General features: G+C 44.9%; 1 protein-coding gene across 1 annotated transcript in view; it reads left to right on the top strand.

The window, feature by feature from the left end:
• LOC113014532 (CMP-N-acetylneuraminate-beta-galactosamide-alpha-2,3-sialyltransferase 1-like) overlaps positions 1 to 19,296 on the top strand; it is a 43,499-nt gene that overhangs the window by 13,227 nt on the left and 10,976 nt on the right. The window contains exons 2-4 of the mRNA XM_026156126.2: positions 13,356 to 13,644; positions 13,848 to 14,044; positions 14,227 to 14,394. Coding sequence (XP_026011911.1) covers positions 13,396 to 13,644; positions 13,848 to 14,044; positions 14,227 to 14,394 — 614 coding nt within the window. The 5' untranslated portion in view covers positions 13,356 to 13,395. The remainder of the gene's footprint in view (positions 1 to 13,355; positions 13,645 to 13,847; positions 14,045 to 14,226; positions 14,395 to 19,296) is intronic.

Here is a 19,296-nt window from a genome sequence, read left to right as displayed (position 1 = left end):
CATATATTATATAGGAGACACACACATTGATATACTCTAAATATTTATTTCATTTCTTTTTTGTGGTGCCCAAATTTATGCACCTGCTTGATTTTGTTTAAATAATTATTGCACACTTTTTGTAAATCCAGTAAACTTCTTTTCACTTCTCAAATATCACTGTGTGTGTCTCCTATATGATATATTTAACTGACATTTTTTATTGTAACAACCAACGATTTATACAGGAAAATGATGTCTATTAACAAGGTTGCCCAAACTTCTGCATCCCACTGTATCAGTATATTTTGTCATTAGTATAATATGAAATAAATTCTACATGTGTCAAGTCATGTGCCAACATTTGCTGTGTAGTAGAACTGAGACATTAGTCATTATAAAAATTTATTTGAAATAATATTAAAAGTCTCAAACAGAAATACATTAAACATAAATATATAAAATATAAGTATTTACAGAGAGACAGGAATAAAAAGGACCAGCTGCTCTCCAGAGCAGGAACCAGGCTGAGGAGGAAATGCTCCATTGGAGACTGGTGTGGCTCCAGCTCCACCACCGATGGACCGTCCTGGGACCCGTCCCTCATCTGCCTCGGAGCCGTCCTCCCCTGTGGGCCTGTAAAACGGCAAAAAACACAAAGAAATGAGAAGGCTGCTACTAGATTTTAATTTCAACATTGAGAAAAAAACAAAAACAAAAACAGGATATAATCAGATTGGTTGTAGATCTTTAGTAAAGGTGATCACAAGGCAATCCCACCGACTAAAAAGGTATCAGTGCTTGCTGTACATACCTGTGGGTGCAGCAGCAGGAGCTCAGGGACTGGGAAGCCAGGAGAATCAACAGGGGATGCTCTGCTTCAGAATCAGTTGGTTCTATCAATACAGTATTAAATGTTAACAGGTTGAATATAATAATCATAGAGAAAGTATATACAGGGGTCCCTCATTTATTGCAGCAGGGGTTCTCAGAATAACTAGCCCCTGGCCACGCACTTTATACACTGTTTTCCACACACACACATGAACATTGGTCACAGTTCTCACAATTGATTCTCAAAGTGCAAGCCTTTGTAGATTGCAAAACGTAAAAGTATTAATATGCCGCGGTTTGTCTTCATCTGCCTGCCACTTTCGTGCGCCTTTTTCCCTCGCGGTGCAGGTGTCTATTTCCGAATGAGGCTCATAGTTATGGGTGTTTTTGTGCTGTTTTTCTATTGGACGTGATGGTTATCAAAACCAAACATGATAAATTTGGCAAGCGCAGGAGACACGACACGGAGCAGATTTGTCAATCAGGCTGCAGAATGCAATGCTGTACGGTGCAAAAAAAAGAAAAAGAAAATTTAAAAAAAAGAGGCAGTGACGGATGAACAGCGGGACCACTGTGTGCTGTTTATTAATAAACAATAAAATATATTCCTAAATGACAACATGCCTAAAAGCAGAACGGTATTTGTACGTCAGTGGGAAAATAGCGGTGGCTTGCTAGCTTTTGTGCGGCTTCCCCGGGTCAGTGAAAACTTTAGAGAAAACTTAAGAAAAATGAATGAACTTACCAGGTTGCCCGATCTCTTTACATATCTTCCTCCAAGCTCGTCCTTTATATTCCTGTCTCGGTCCAGAAAGCAGCTGGTGTCGTACGGCTCCGGGTTGTTTGCTACGGCATTGATTAGCCTTCCTTCTATTGAAGAATAAAGGGCTTTGGCTGGATCTGCCCCTTTGAACTAGGTAACAGCCACGTCACCAGGCTCCTGATTGGTTGTCGCGGCGCGATTTGACGCTGGAGTTCAGATTTTTCCAACTCGAGCGGGGGACGCGAAACGCGTGTATGCACAAAATGCAACACATAAACTCACGCGCGTGGTTTTTTTCGCGAGTCAAACGCCTGAAACGCGCTACACTCACGCGCGTTTCAGGCATTTTCGCGTTTTCGCGACGCAAATCTGCTTCCGAATTTTCGCGGGAGCCGCAATCGCGGGTCAGCGCGCCTTTCCATCTTTACATGTAAGCCTGACGCTCTGCCTGCCTCTATCGCGTTCGGTGTGAACACACCGTAAGAGAGTTGCATGGGCAGCCGTGTGCGACGGCCGAAAAAACGCACGGTGTGATCCCGGCACAAAACAACCAACAGCAGAGGACATCCAGGACCACAATCTGAATATTACAGACAACACCAACAAGTACCAGATTCAAAACTGTTTGTAAGGTAAAGCATGTTGGTGCAATAGCTTTACTTTTGAGCTGATTTTATAAGACAGACCATCGCATCATTACAGAGTGATAAATCCGAATCTGTGAGCCGCGTAAATGCGGCAAGGCGCAAAGGTGAAAAGTGATAAAACTCGATTCTGATACGTTTTGCCTCGTAGTAATATTGCCGCTTGAGTCCCTCACCTTTGTTCGCTGAACGCACATCAAGCGTTCTTGTCACAGAGGGAAGTCCCCCGTAGTGGAGCCAGAGCAGCGCGCTGCCTCGGTTGACAGCAGAAGTAAATAACACAGGCAGACCATGGGCTGCTCAGCTTGTTTATGATCAACTGGACGGACGCAGTGATACTACGTTCTTTTGGCCGTTAAGAAGACAGATCGCTCGTCTGTTTACCATGGTCGCTGAAGGGTAAGCTTTGTACTTCAGAATTTCTGAAGACAAGCTCTCTAAAATGTCAGACTTGAGCTTTGGTTTTAGGGTTAAAAGTGTTCCATTGGCTTGGAATTCCTGGTTGCCTTTTGTCAATTGCAGCTCTACATCGAAGCTAAACTCAGGTATGCGAAAGTCCAGTGGCCAGGCTTCTGATCGCAGCGTGGAGTTTGCTGAGCTCGAGGAGCTTGATGACCTGGATTCTGGCGATGACAGTATATCTGTGTCATAATCAGGGTTGTGGCCAGAGCAGGGGCTACCCAAGTTAAATGAGGACACACTGCTTTCATTACTACCAGTGGATGTTTCTGGTACACCTGTTTTAATCACTTTTATTTTGTCCATGTCTTTTAGATCAAATGTGGATGTCATGTTAAGGAACTGATTAAAATCTGTGTCCATGTACTGCAATCTGAACTGTTCAGAAACTCCGCACTGATTTTCAATCTCCGCTTTGAGCTCGTTAACATTCTTTGGTATCCCCAAAGGAAGGGTTAACTTGAGTGCGTTGTTCTCCCCCAGGATTATCAGAAGCTTTGTTGGGGCTGTCATTTCTGATGTCCCAATCTCCAACTGTTACTCTAAAAAATAAGTGCAAGAACATGAGCAGGTGGTTCCCAAACTTCAGTACATGTTACAATGGTGAAACAGGTATTTTTTTAGTGGTATTCAGAATTTTGCAGCACAATTTTTTTTCTAGTATTTTTACAAGGCTTGAAACATATCCGAGTAGATTTAAGTTCTGGTCCAACTATTTTTAAGAACCAAACTTTGAGAAGAACTGCTATACAGCACATAAATTAAATCGGCAACATGGACATTAAAATTACCTGAACAGTGTATGTATCTCTTTAATGTAACCATGCGAGAAGCTCCAACTTGGTAGTCACAAAGTGGATAACAATCCACCAGATCCTCATGTGCAACAAGAGAAATTTCCTTTGGAGATGGGTCAATTTTGAAGGATCCATAGTGTTCAGTGTACCACGAGCTCAGTTTTTTTACTATAAACACCAACGAATCTGCCAAAATACACATCTGCAGATCTGAGAGATAAGAAGGCCCAAGACCATTAAGACATTTAAAAACCAATAAAAGAACTTTAAAATCGATCCTGAAACACACGGGGAGCCAGTGCAGCGATTCTAAAACCGGTGTAATGTGGGCCCGCCCTCTGGTCTTCGTCAGCACACGAGCTGCCGAGTTTTGCAAGAGTTGTAAAGTTGAAATATTCTTCTTAGGAAGACCAGAGAGCAGGGCATTACAGTAATCAATGCGACTGGTAATAAAAGCATGCATCAGCATCTCCGTGTTGGCCCGAGAGAGAATAGGGCGAACTCTGGCTATATTTTTTAGATGATAGAATCCAATTTTGGTTACATGTTTAACATGTGGGATAAAACCAAGCTCAGAGTCAAAAATAACACCCAGGTTTTTCACTTGTAGCGAAGGACATAGTGAAAATGCCTCTAATTTAGACAAGAGTTTCTCTCTCTGAGCCTCAGGACCGACAATTAAAACTTCAGTTTTGTCCTGGTTAAGCTGTAAAAAGTTTTCTGCCATCCAAGATCGTATATCCAAGATACAGTTAAAAAGGGCATCCATTGGTCTGGTGTCATCAGGAGACACGGAGATGTACAGCTGCGTGTCATCAGCGTAACTGTGGAAGTTCACTCCATGCCTCCTGATGACACTGCCGAGAGGCAACATATACAAATTAAAAAGTACAGGGCCTAGAACCGACCCTTGAGGCACACCACATGTCATTTCATGGATCTTAGAGGAGCATGTATCCATACTCACCATAAAAGATCTGTCAGAGAGATAGGAAGTGAACCAGTTGTGTACAGCACCAGAGAGGCCCACCATGTGTTTTAGTCTGTTTAAAAGAATAGCGTGGTCTACTGTATCAAAGGCTGCGCTTAGATCCAGTAGCACCAGGACTGAGAGCTTTTGGGCGTCCCAGTTACATCTAAGATCATTGAAAACCTTTAGGGGAGCAGTCTCTGTGCTGTGGTTCACCCTAAATCCAGACTGGAATATCTCCAGGATCTGTCTATCATTGACAAAATCAGTAATCTGAGTAAAAACAAGTTTTTCTAAGACTTTACTTAAAAATGGTAAGTTGGATACAGGTCTGTAGTTATTAAAATCATTACAATCCAAATTGCTCTTCTTCAGAAGGGGCCTCACCACCGCCGTTTTAAAGGCAGCAGGGAAGACACCCAACTGAAGAGAGCAATTCATCATGTATAAAAGCTCAGCCTCAAAAAATCCATAAAGTGTTTTAAAGAGTGAAGAGGGGATTGGATCTAAAAGACATGTGGTGGGTCTCACTGTGGAGAAAACCTTCTGAAAGTTCTCAGCATTAACCAGGACAAAGCTGTCCAGTGTCTCCTCAGGTACAATCGAGCCCTCAGATGTGTTTACAAACATATCACGATTAGATAAAATATCAGATCTGATGGCGCTGATCTTTCCCCTGAAGTGGTCTGCAAACTGCTCACAGAGTGAGTCTGTGGGGGTTCTTTTGGAGCTTTTAAAATCAGGGTTAAATAAATGATCTATGGTGGAAAAGAGGACCTTGGGATTATTTTTGTTAATACTGATTATTTTGGCGAAGTATGAATTTCTTGACTTCCTTAATGTATTATTGTACATTTTAAGTTGCTCGGAAAATATTTGATGGTTGATATTATTTTTATTTTTCCTCCATCTCCTTTCTGCTGCCCTGCAATTTCTTTTGAGTTTTTTGACTTCTTCGTTTCTCCAGGGTGATGCATGTTTTACGTTAATCTTTTTGGTGGTGAGTGGAGCAACGGAGTCAAGGCTTTTCTTCAGTTTGCTGTTAAAATAACTAAAAATCAAATCGCAGGGTGCAGGTAAAATCACAGGGGGGCATTTGACTAAAACCCTGGTAAAATTTGCAGTCACTTCAGAGGTTAGATAGCGCCTCCTCACAGTTCGCACTGAGGTCTTCCGCTGAATAAAACCGGTGATGTTAAAAAACACACAGTAGTGGTCAGAGACAGCCAAGTCAACAACAGAGGACACGCTGGTGGACAGCCCATGGGTGATGACCAGGTCCAGAGTGTGTCCTCTGTTGTGAGTCGGCTGCCTGACGTGCTGGATAAAATCCAAACAGTGAAGAATGTTTAAGAATTCTTTTGTTGCAGGGTCAGAAGGATTATCTATGTGCAGGTTAAAATCACCGGTTAAAATTATCATATTATATTTTGAATGTATGTTTGTTAAAAATTCTGAGAATTCCTTGATAAAAGCAGCGCTGTCTTTAGGTGGTCTATAAATTGTGACAGATAAAACTGGAGGGCTGCTGAAAACAATAGCATGGAATTCAAAAGTGGTAAAATGATCAAATAAAATTTGTTTGGTGGTGAGTGTGTTGTTGGCTAAAGATGCAGTCCCACCACCTCTCTTACCACTTCTAATAGAAAAAGAGAAACTAAAATTTGGTGGGGAGGCCTCAGTGAGAACAACTGGTGCATCCGAGCCCAGCCATGTTTCAGTTAAAAATAAACAGTCAAGTTTATTATCTAAGATTAAATCATTAATAATAAAAGACTTGTTCGACAGAGAGCGTACATTTAAAAGTGCCATACTGATTGAGACTGGTGGATTATTGACAATAGAGTTGAATGGATGTTGATATTTTTGAAGAGGCCGGAGGTTATTAATGTTTTTGGAGTTACTGGATTTATGATAATTCTGTTGCTCTCTGTTTGTGATTATGACGGGTATTGTGTTGACTGTGGGAGAGAAAGGTCCTAGTCCAGAGTTTTGTGTATTACTGTTAAAAGTGGAACAAATATAGGAGCTGGGACCAGGGGAACATCAGTCAGTGGCAGACAGTGGCGATGTGCGGGAGTGCTGTACGCCAAATGCCAAATTGGCGGACAGCAAACGGCGTCCCCAGGCGTTGAGGTGGAGCCCGTCTGCCCCAAAAAGATGCCTCCTCTCCCAGAAGGCATCAAAGTTGTTAATAAAACCCATGCCGTGGGAGATACAGGCAGAGGAAAGCCAGGTGTTAAGGCTGAGCAGCCGGCTGAAACGGCCTATCCCTCTGCCACAGGTGGGGGTGGGCCCAGAGATAAAAGCACTCACCTGCAACTGACCAAGGAGGCTGAAGAGTTCGAGGAAGTCCAACTTCAGCAGCTCAGATTGCTGTTTGGGGATGTCATTGGTGCCGATGTGGATGATGAGCCGGTTAACCTGTGGGTGGGATGCCAGAATGTTGGGAATTCTGTCCACTATGTCAACAACAGTGGCTCCCGGGAACGACAGCGTGAGCGCCCCCCTCATCCGCACGTTCCTGACGATGGAATCCCCGAGGACCAGCGTGGAGAGAGGAGGTGCCACCGAGGGCTGTTGGCCATCTGAGACACCCGCGCCGCGACACCGGGGGTGTTCAGATTGAGATGCGCCAGCCGGACTGCGTGAGTGACTCCCAGGTAGCAGCGCTGTGGGTCCTCTTCTCCGAGGAGCCGGGGTAAAGCACAGCTCTCCGCGGTGAGTTTGCACCACAGCGTCGGGTTGCCTGCCGCGGCTCCGGGGGCGTAGTGGTGGAGATGGCGCAGACCTCAGCGACACAGCGGGATGGCGAGGGCTAGCGGTCAGAGGAGGAAAGTCCACAGGATCCAGGACATTGAATTTATTCTCCAATACTACCGCACCGGAGGGGTGAGGGTGCGAGAGACGGATCCTCCTGCCCCCTCTGCAGCCACCACGCGTCTCAACCATGGTCCATGGCGCTGGTTGGAGTGGAGTGGAGCTGACCAGAGCCTTGGGTCTGGCCCCTAGCTGAAACCAGGAGTTCTCGTCCTTGGCAGAAGCACCAGCGACACAAGTTGAGAGCCTGTGTTGACTGTTGGCGGGATCTTGGGACACAGCAGCTGGATGGTGCACTGTGTCGGCTAGCTCAGCGCTAGTAGCGGTGGTTTGAGCTTTGCCAAGGATGATCGTGTCAAGTTCGCATTCAGCCCCCTGGATTTGGTATAGCGTGGATATCCTTTGTTCCAGCTCGATCACTTTTTGGCTCAGGTTGATGCAGCTTTCACAGCTGGATGTTGAGGTAAGTGGTGCCATTCCGGAATCTCGTACCGGCGACAGCGTCAAAAACAAAAACAGACACTGCCACTTTAGCTTACGTTAGCTAAAAAGTTAGTCGTGACGCAGCAAAAAAAAAAAAGAGTTTTCAGATCAATATCCAGCAAATATCCAGCAAATGCAAAACCAAGCTTTCGTCAGCCTTCGTCAGCCTTGATAACTTTTAGCCGAAGCAAACATTGTTAATGTTTCATATTAATCAGTTTTATTTTTAATATTGTATGCTACAACAATGAATTTATTGATCTACATCATCACCACTGCATATTGTGTAAATGTGTGTGTAATCTGACATTAAAAGTCGAGTGAGAAATCCCATGGACATTGTACAACATTAATGCAGTTCATCTTACACCAGCTTACTAAATGCTTTCTGCAAGCTACATCAAAACGTAAGCTGAAATATTAGACAGAAAATACACCCTAACCTGTCTGCTAGCGAGGAGCGCTTCTCCACTGTTGTTGGCTAAAGTGCAACGCAGTCAGGCGTCCGAGTATAAACTCGGCGCGAAAGTGCGTGCCGGACCGAATGCGCTGCCTGTACCGACGCATACCGACGCTAGCGCTACACTACATTTGGGCTGAAAACAGAGCTTTGCTATTGCAATGGAGTCCCCTCCAAAATCATTTGGAAACTCACGTGCAGCAAGTCCACGTTAGCAAACCTTTACCGGGCAAAACCCTGCCTGTACTCTTTTCTTAGTAGCACTTGCGACATTAACTGACGTGTGAACATATATATGTAGACGGGCTTTACAAGAAAAATGACTTCTTACCTGATTTTTGGACAAAAATGCGGCTGAACCAGTCCACATGGCGAAGAAAAAGCAAGCTTGAGAAAGAGGGTGGTGCGCATGCGCATTGGCCCTTACTTAGGCGGGCTCTGCACGTAGCAGTATGTGCAGAGGGACAAACCTGTGAATTTACTCAACAATGTTACGTTGACACAGTTCAAATTCAAAAATTCAAATTCAAATCAAATTCAAATTTTATTTGTCACGTACACAGTCATACACAGTACGATATGTAGTGAAATGCTTGGACAACTGCTCGTGACCTAAAGAAAACAAAAAAGGAAAGGCTATGAATAAGATAGGAAATAAATATGAAAAATTAAAAAGGGTAAATTTAACTAGGAAGGAATAAAATATAAATTAAGGTTAAAAATGAAATAACTGTACAACACAAATTAGAATGAAGGGTAAATTTAACTGGGAAGAATAAGATAAAATATATAAATTAAAGTTGAAAATAAAATAACTGTACAACAAAATACACAATACACAATATAGAACTATATAAGAATGTATGAAGAAATCTAAATATAAATAAATATATACACAATAACAGCAGCTGTACAAGTATTAACCGGAAATGAAGAATATAGTGACCAGTGTTGTGCAAAAACAAAGTCCAGAAAGTCCAGTGTGTGTGTAAGAACCATATGTGTGGGTCAGTACTGTGTGGTGGTGTGATTGAGAGACCGTATCGCCTGCGGGAAGAAGCTCCTCCTCAGTCTCTCTGTGTTGGTCTTCAGGGAGCGGAATCGCTTTCCTGACCTCAGCAGAGAGAACAGTCTGTTGTTGGGATGGCTGAGGTCCTTCACGATCTTCCTGGCCTTGGTCCGGCACCGCCTGCTGTAGATTGAGTGCAGGTCAGGGAGCTCGGAGCGGTTCAATGACTTTGTGTAACAACAAAAAGTAACAACATTTCATTAAATTTGCACAAACACTTTAAGAATTTTTGCAAAATCGAGTTTATTAAGAACAAACAACAAAATCTACTTTAGTAAAAGCAGAGATAGGCTGAGTTCATTTTTTTGAGTGTATTTTGGTATGATCCGATACCAAGTAAATTCGGGCCAGTAACGCCGATACGATACTTTTGAATAAATAAGGTGGATGCCTCATTGAATTGGTAAATCGCAATTAATTAACAAGTGTTTTTTGTGATGTTTCCTTTGTTATTATTAATTAGTTAAAACCGAGGACATAATTAGGAGAAATAATTTATTTATAATTAAATAAAAAATGTTTTATTATTGTGGCGGCTTTTGGTCTGCGATGCCGCTGCAGGTGAGAAGGACTCACCTTCACTGCATCCACAATGATGCCTTGCCGGCTTAAAACCTGTGCGCTGCTTGTGCTGTTGTTGTTGTTGTTGTTGTTGTTGTTATTGTTTTTTTGGTGTTGATGTGTACTGCTGGCAGCAGGAGGGCTGCAGCGTTGAATGTAGGCTACTGTTACAGCAACCGTATGATCACTGTAAGGGTGGACAGCGCGCGGCTCTGGGTGAGCCGGAGGCTGGCGCGCCAACAGGACCTGCCAAGTTGGAGACGGAGGTCGAGGTGCATGGGGGTCCTGCCACGCCTGAAGGCGGCATGCTGTCCACTTCGGCACGCAGGCTGCATGGTCCTGGGCTAGCTGCCTGTGAGCCCCAGCTCACTTCCACGGCTGCTGCGCCGCCGCTGCTTGCCATATGGGTGGCCATCAGGCTAGCCCCGGGGCTTCCTCTGGAGGCGCGGGGAACCGCCAGAGTGGACACTTTCCCATCGCTGGGCTGGGGCATGGGGCGCCGATTCCCTCGCCTGCTCGCGGGGTGAGGTAAAACGGGCGAGGGGGGTATGTTGCAGGGCGTGTTCTGCGATGCCGCTGCAGGTTTGGTGGTGGTGATGTGTACGGCTGCCAGCGGGAGAGCTGAAGCTGAAGCTGAAGTTGAAGTTGAATGTACTGTTACAGCAACCGTGTGACTATTGTAAGAAATGATGCTGTGAAGCATGAAAATGCCATCGGGTCTGCCGTGGTGGCGATTTTTTTTTCCCTTTTTTTTTTTTTTTTAATCTTAAGTGCAGGCAAACCAGTAAACTAATAAAAACAAATACTGTTGATAAACTATAATACAAAAAATCACAATTAAAATTCTCAACAACAAAAAAAAGGGTGTGTGTGTGTGTGTGTGTGTGTACAACAACAACCCCCAAAGTGTCTAAGTCACCTGACGGTGTCAGTGCAACATCGAAACATAAAAGTGGGGGAGAGGGAGCAAAGTGCTCTCTGCTGACACAGGAGCGGTGAGTCCAGCGACCTGGTTGTTTCGTTTTTGCCGAAAGCACAGCATAGCAAACAAGCAGAGCTCAAAGTAAAGAATCAATCTCACCAGGCTAGTATGATCCGATACCGATGTCGACTTGGGATCGATACTATCGATATTTGGATCGATCCGCCCACCACTAATGGAATGGACTGTATCGTCTTTTTTGCCTTTTCCCCCAAAAGTGTCCCTACCATATCTAAAGCAGCAGGGAGAATGATGTCCTCCACAATAGTGTGGGGTTTGTTGTTTTTAGCCACTCTGTAACTGACCATGTAAGATGCTTGTCTGTTTTTATTCATAAGTTCTGGCACTTGAATGCCGGTTTTACTTGTTGAAAGGTATTTTAGCTGTCGCTCAAAATATTCTCTTGGTTTATTTTTCAAATGGGGATGATTTGTCTCTAAATGTCTGCGCAAAAGTGAAGGTTTCATTGAGTTCTGAGAAAATACTCTTGCACAAATAACACATTGTGGCCGGGAAAATCCACCAATATTTATACACGTGAACCCCAGCGAAATATAATTGTCATCATATTTGCGTTTCTTTGAGGTTGTGTTACAGTCCGAGCTGTCATGCTTTCTCCCACTTTGACGCTCTGCATCACACACTTCATCACTTTCCACATGACTGGCTCCAGCTATGCTAGCCACTTGGCTAGTAACCACAGATACATCTTTTCTTTGCAAGCTCCTTTGACCACAGATACATCCATGCTAGCATCCAAATCTGACAACACATTGTTGATCACCTGTGCGGTCACTAGAAAATGCATCTTCAGATATGAGCTGATTGGTTGTTGTGGTCGGTGTCTCTGTGGTAGGGCCTTTTTTTTTTCTTTTCTTTTCTTTTCTTTTCTTGTTAACCACTTGTCCATTTTCGTGCTGCACTGAATGCTTGGAGGCAACTTCAACTGTTGGGCGTGACTTGCCCAAATGACTGACACCTATGTATTTTGTCAGAGCTATTGTTTTGCTGAACACCAGAGGGTGGTGCTCTACAAGGGCCTGATATAACTTACAAGGACATGTATTTGATAGCTACATAAAACTTCGGCTTTTAAAATTTTTGATCCTCACTCCAACCCCGACCCGCATACCCCCTACAGCCACTTGCGTACCCCAAGGGTACGCAAGAAAGTTCTGGAAGCCGACCGCGGAGCCAGCAGTGGCAACGGAACACTTCTGGAGGTCGACCGCGGAACCAGCAGCAGCGACAAAGCAGTTCTGGAAGCCGGCTGTGAGGAAATTGGTGGAACTACAAACCACAGCCTTGGTCAGCACTGGTTCAGTGGCTACATTCAGTAGCTTTACAAACACGAGAAACTGTTTTCAATTCTGAACTGGAAACAGCAGAATCTGTTCTTGTAGTTCCAGACTTAGCAAGAGCTCGTGGAAAAGAGTCAATCTCACTCACTGAGATGGAAGAATCTAGAGTGGAACCGTACATCCTGGCACTGGGATTTCTTCAGCAGGTGGCGAATCCTCATTAACAGAGTTGGGCAGCTGCTGAGGAAGTCCAGGGTTCTGAGCATGGTGAAGAGAGCCGGTGCCACAGATGGTGCTTCTTCCTGAAAGCAGGAGAGGCGAAGGAAAATGAGTCTCGGAGCAGCAGTGACTGGCTCCTCATCCTCTGACCACATTCCTGCCAAGCATGAGGCAGGTGAGGGGTTGTCAGAACAGGACATGAAGGAAGAGGGATTAACAATTTGACTCCAACACATAGTGTACCCTGTTAAGTGCCAGGAGGATTTCCAGGATTTATATATCGGGGAAACCAAACAACCTCTGGCAAAGTGGATACCATAACACAGAAGAGCTACCTTGTCAGGCCAGGACTCCTCATTCTATTTACACCTACAGGCCAGTGGACACTCTTTCAATGATGAGGATGTACAGGGAGGAACGCTGGTTTGAGCGGGGAGTCAAGAATGCCATTTATGTAAAAAGGGAAAGACCATCTTTGAATTGAGGAGGGGGCCTAAGGGTGCATCTTTTGCCATCATACAATGCTGTGATTGCAGCCAATTCCCCAACTCTCTGTGAATGCTACTCATGGCCATTGATTAGTGGGCTTTGATCAGTGGTTATTAATCAATGGTCATGAGAATTTGCTTAATTATGATGAAGGAACTGACCTCCCAGCCCATTGTTCCTTCAGTGGCCCGGTTTCAGTCATGGTGCAAATGCACTTCTTATAAGAGTGGGGAAACCTGCAGTCAGCTGAGTCTGAAGAAGTCACTTGGATGAGTAACGAAATGTTTCTCCCACTGAAAACGCTATGTCCAGATGAACAGAATTAACTTTTGGAGATGTGGAAGTAACAATTAGTCCAAGCATGTTTGTAGACATTAGTTGCATCCTATCATTAAGGCTAAGGTCTTGTTTTGAGTATCATTGTGGTAATAAACAGTTTGGTCTTGTTTGCAGCGTGATGACGTGATTCTGTATGGTCATGTGTTATCACATTGTTAAATCTTGTGTTTTGTAATGTATCTACAGAACTGATCAGATCCTCTTTCAAGAATATCAAGGTGTGAAGATGCTTCAGAGGAAACCATTCGTTTTCTTTGTCTTGCTGTGTGCCACTGCCATTGGAGTCTTTTCTAGAGCTTCATGGATTTTAAATGTGTACCAGGATTTCTTCCTCCCTCAGAATGAAAGTGTTTGTTCCTGCAACAAATGTTTAATGGAATATGACCCATGGCTTAGTGAACTTATGAAAGAATCTCCTGAGCCCTTTCTATCACCCACAAACAATATCTCAGAGAATACATTTAACTGGTGGAAGGTAAATGTTAACTTTTGTATTTTAAACGTATGTATGTATGTATACTTTTTCACTGATTTCAAAGACAAGTCATTATCATCTTTTAAACCAAATTTCCAGTGCTAATAGGGATTCTTTTTAAAATACATACTCTCAGAATAATCAGTTAGTACAAAAAAAGCTAGTGAACTCAACAAATTAATTAATTACTTTTGTTATGTCAGGGCATACAGACAGACAGACGCAACTTCGCTTTGTACAATAAAACAGTGGACAAGGTTTTTCAGATCTTCCCACCCAAAGTCAATTTCACAAGATCCAGCCCTGACCTTTGTAGAACTTGTGCTGTGGTTGGGAATTCTGGTAATCTCAATGGATCGCATTATGGACCACTGATAGACTTTCATGATATTGTCATAAGGTAAGAGTGGAACATACTGTTTTGAAATCGTCATGCATGTGTTATCTTTAAATATCTGTAAGCACTGCTAAAACCTTAAACTCAATTGAATAAGATATTTTCTTTCCCCAGTATGGATGTTCATTCTACATATATCATCCAATAGATGATAATATGAACAATATATCCTCTGTGCTTTTTAGAATAAACCGTGGGCCCACAAAAGGCTTTGAAAGAGATGTTGGAAACAAAACAACATACCATGTGATGTATCCAAGGAGTTTCAAAAATTTGGACAACACCACACATCTTGTGTTTTTTCCATTCAAAATTTACGATCTACAGTGGCTTATCCGGTCTTTTACTCAAAGGTATGTGTGTATTACAAAGGTGATATTTTTATTTGGTCCTGTATCTTGGTGATTTAACATTTATGATTTGAAAGTGTAGTCTGAATGCATAACTGCAAGACAAAACCCTTTGAATATATACTTTTGTATATTTAAAAAAGAAAAAAAAAACAGCGAAAAATTATGTTTTATATTTTCTAAAAGAAAAAGATGAATGAAAAAAGGAGAGCCCACAAGAAATAAAAGTAATGGGGAAAAAAATGATCAGAATCCGAATGCATTTATTAGCCAAGTATGCAGGCACAATGTGAATGAATATGGTTCCGGTCGCTGGTGTCTCTCAAGCACAACAATGTAAAATACACAATATATGAACGACACAATGAACAATATACATAAACCACAATATAAAAACATCTAAATCCTTATATACAGAAAATACAGGATTACAGAAATGAATACCACAGAGTGTACATAAACTGCAGTTGCAATGTGACAGTTCAACGGTTTAGGAGGGAAAGGGCAAGGGGAAAGAAACTGTTTCTGTGTTGGGTGGTCCTGGTCTGCAGGCTTCTATACCATCTGCCAGAAGGCAGCAGGTCAAAAGGTCTGTGTCCAGGGTGTGAGGAATCTGTGATGATTTCCCCTGCCTGTTTTCTGGTTCTTGAGAGGTACAGGTCCTGGATGGAGTGCAGGGGGCTCCAATGACCCTTTCTGCTGCCCGTAAAGTCCTCTGCAGTCTGCACCTGTCCTTTTTAGTGGCTGCTCCATACCAGACTGTGATGGAGGAGCACAGGACAGACTCAATGACTGCAGTGTAGAACTGGATCAGCAACTCCTGTGGAAGACTACACTTCCAGAGACAACTGGGGAAGTGTAATCTTCTGCTGGGTCTTTCTGAGGATGGAGGAGATGTTAGTCTCTCTGTTACGTCCCCACATAAAAGTCTAGGCGATGAGGGTGGGGGACAGTAACAGTTAGATCCAGGTGGAATGAAAAGAACGCCAGGCAGAGGTATTTAACATAAAATAGATCTTTATTGTAGGCAAACACCTCAATAATCATATAAATGGCAACAACAAAAGGAGACAGCACCGCTGCTATAATAAGAAATCAGGGAGGTCAACCCAAAGTGGTAATGACCACTCAACAAAGAAAGCAACAATAAGGTTTCAACAGAAAGAGACAGCAACGCTGCTAACAAACAATATCCAGGCAGGCCACACAAACTAATGAAGGCCGCCGTCACTCATGGGCAATCACTGCTCAGTTAAACACTACTCACAAAGAGCCACACACCAGAAGGCTGGTCATACACAGCAGGCTGTTCCACACCTAAGCCAGTAGCATGCTCTGACCAGCACAGAGGAAATCCACCAGAAACCTCTCCTTCCTCCTCCACACTGCTCTTCTCCAGCTTATATCACCCCTGAGGGTAATTGGTTGTAATGAGAGCAGATGAGCAGCAGGTGTGACCTAAAGGAGAGGGCAGGGGCAGAGAGAGACAAGGGGAGGGGCCAGAACGAAGGAGGAGGAGAGAGAGAAGACAACACCACGCCCACACACTCCCACAGCCTCCCAGGATGTAACATTCCCCCCACCCTAAATCCACACTATACAAAACACAGAAGAAACTCATCACTATGCCCTGCGTGAGAGTGCATCAGCCACCAGATTTTCAGTCCCTTTCTTGTGCTGGATAATCAGATCATAATCCTGCACCAGCAAAGCCCAGCGCATTAGTCGTTGGTTGTGGTTGTACATGCGCTGGAGGAAAGTGAGGGGGTTGTGATCTGTATACACCGTTACCGGAAAGGAGCTAGAGCCCACATACACAGTGAAGTGCTGCAAGGCCATCAGCATCGCTAGAGCCTCTTTCTCTATGGTGGAATAGTTTAGCTGATGGCGCTTGTACTTTACAGAGTAGTAGCAGACTGGGTGACACACACCCTCTGCGTCGTCTTGTAATAGCACCGCACCAGCTCCGGTGGAACTGGCGTCGACTTCCAGCTTGAAAGGCTGAGAGAAGTTAGGGGCAGCCAGAACTGGGGCGCTGCAAAGGAGGGATTTTGCAGACTCGAATGCGTGCTGGCATTCCCCTGACCACTCAAAAGGGACTTTGGGGCTACATAGCCTTGTCAAAGGGGCCACAACTACCGCAAAGTTCTTGCAAAAACAGCGGTAGTATCCAGTCATGCCCAGGAACCGTTTTAACTCCCGCCTAGTGGCTGGGGCCGGGTAGCTGAGGATAGCCTCGACTTTTGCCTCCACTGGGCGTACCCGCCCGAAACCCACCTGTTTCCCCAGGTACATGACTGTCGCTTTGGCGAACTCGCACTTAGCGAGATTTAGAGTCAACGAGGCGTCAGCCAGTCGCTGAAATACTGATCGTAGGATGGCCACATGCTCTTCCCACGTGGCTGTGTATATCACCACATCATCCAAGTACACATTACATTGAGGCACGTCTCCTACAACCAGCTGCATCAACCGCTGAAATGTGGCCGGAGCGTTTTTCATGCCAAACGCCATCACGGTGTACTGCATGAAATGGTCGGGTGTGACAAATGCAGAAATGTCAGAGGCTCTGGGGGTCAAAGGCACCTGCCAATATCCTTTAAGAAGGTCCAGTTTGGAAATAAATGTGGCAGGACCTATGTTGTCAATGCAGTCCTCCATACGAGGAAGTGGAAAAGAATCGGCGACAGTCACTGCATTTACCCTACGGTAGTCGGTGCAGAAACGTGGGGTGCCATCAGACTTGGGCGTAAGTAAACATGGAGAGCTCCAAGGGCTGTGACTCGGTTTCGCCAAACCATTCTCCGCTAGATAACTGACCTCCTTCCTCATCACCTCGCGCTTTCCCATAGGGCAGCGGTACGCGTGCTGTTTGATTGGGGTTGCGTCCCCAACATCGATATCATGTTCACAAACATTAGTACGCGAGGGCACATCACCAAAGAGAGAGGGGTAGGAGTGCAGTAGATTAAGCACATCTTCGCATTGTGAAGGGGACAGATGAGACAGGTGGGCCGTTACTTCGGCTAAGTAAGCTGAATTCGCCAACCGTCCACACTGTTGTCCCTCAGAAAGTATATGCAGATCGTCGTCAGCACTGGCCTCTACACTCAGCACGGTGGCGGAGACAGAGCTGGAGGTTGCCGCACTGGCAACAGTCTCATGGGTTTCCCTATCATGGTAGGGTTTTAACATGTTGATGTGGCACAGGCGTGTTTTCCTCCTGCGCTCTGGGGTACTGAGAACATAATCTGTCTCAGACACTTTCCTCACTATGACGTACGGTCCCGCGAAACGGGCCGTAAGAGCAGAGCCAGGCACCGGTAGCAACACTAAAACCTTGTCCCCAGCCTGAAAATGCCTTTTCACAGCCTTTCTGTCATGCCACGTCTTCATGCACGCCTGGGCAGTACACAGGGCCTCTTTAGCTAATGAGGTAGCACGTTGCCAACGATCCTTACATGTCTTTACAAAATCTGCCACGTTAGTTTTTGGAGCACCCCCACTAAGGAACCTCTCTTTCAACATCTTTAGCGGGCCCCGCACCTCGCGGCCAAACACAAGTGTAGCTGGGCTGAATCCTAAGGACTCTTGCTTAACATTGCGTATTGCAAACAGTACAAAGGGGACACCCTCATCCCAGCTTCTGCCCGTGTCATGGCAGTACTTTTTTAGCATGGCCTTAAGTGTTTGGTGCCAACGCTCAAGTGCACCCTGCGACTCTGGGTGATAAGCACTAGACACAGAATGAGAGACGCCCAGGGAAGCTAAAGTCTGTTTGAATGCTCGAGATAAGAAGTTAGTTCCCTGGTCTGTTTGCACTGTTTTTGGAAGACCAAAGGTGGTGAAAAATTTGATTAGCGTCTTAGTAATGTTTGCAGTGGTGACCCTCCGCAGAGGAATTGCTTCGGGGAACCGCGTGGACAAACACATTATGGTCAACAAAAACTGATTGCCTGCTCGTGTTCTTGGCAACGGACCAACACAATCGACCAAAACATGCTCGAATGGCTCACCAACAGCTGGTATTGGACATAGTGGGGCGGGGGGCACAGTTTGATTTGGTTTGCCCACCAGTTGACACGTATGACAAGTATTACAGTACTTCGCAACATCTGTCTTCATTGCCGGCCAGAAGAAGTGCTGCAGAATACGGTCATATGTTTTAGTTATCCCCAAATGTCCTGACCATGAATGGTCATGGGCTAACTGTAGCACGTGCTGACGTAAACTAGCCGGGACCACTATCTGTTGGACTACACTCCAGTCCTCCCCTGGCTTTGAGGTCCACCTGCGCATTAGCAATCCATCACATACAACAAATGTCTGCTTCCTGTCTCCTGCCAGATGATCACTCTCATCTACGGCAGCAAAACATTTGGTTAACGATGGGTCTGCTTTCTGAGCGATAATAAGGGCCTCCCGTGTGAGGAGAGGGGGGGCTGCGGGTTCAGGAGCAGGCTCAGCCACTTCTTGAGCCAGTTCCTTGGCATCAGGACCCACCTCCCCCTCCTCAGAGGGCATCACATCCATCCCCAGCATAGAGCCGACCACTGACCCTGACAAGTCAACCACTTCTCCCTGCCGATGGGCCTGTGACCGGGTAAGAACACCTACGGGAAATACATCCGGGTGCTGCCGGTTTAAAACATCTGGCAAGGGGCTTGGGTCAGGGGTCTTTGTAACCTCTGGGGCAGGATAAACCTTCCCACCTGCAATGTCATTGCCCATTATGAAGTCCACACCATCAATCGGGAAACAAGGACACACAGCTACAGGAAAAATGCCACTTACTAGGTCACTCTGCACCCAAATTTGATGGAGGGGGGCTGGCACATAAGTCATTCCAACGCCCCTAACAATAACATCAGTGCCGCTGGCGGTCTTTTCATCAAAGGCAAGTGC

This window comes from Astatotilapia calliptera, chromosome 22 (genome assembly GCF_964374335.1).
Source record: "Astatotilapia calliptera chromosome 22, fAstCal68.1, whole genome shotgun sequence".
Lineage (NCBI taxonomy): Eukaryota > Metazoa > Chordata > Actinopteri > Cichliformes > Cichlidae > Astatotilapia > Astatotilapia calliptera.
This window is presented reverse-complemented; position numbering and strand designations above follow the sequence as displayed.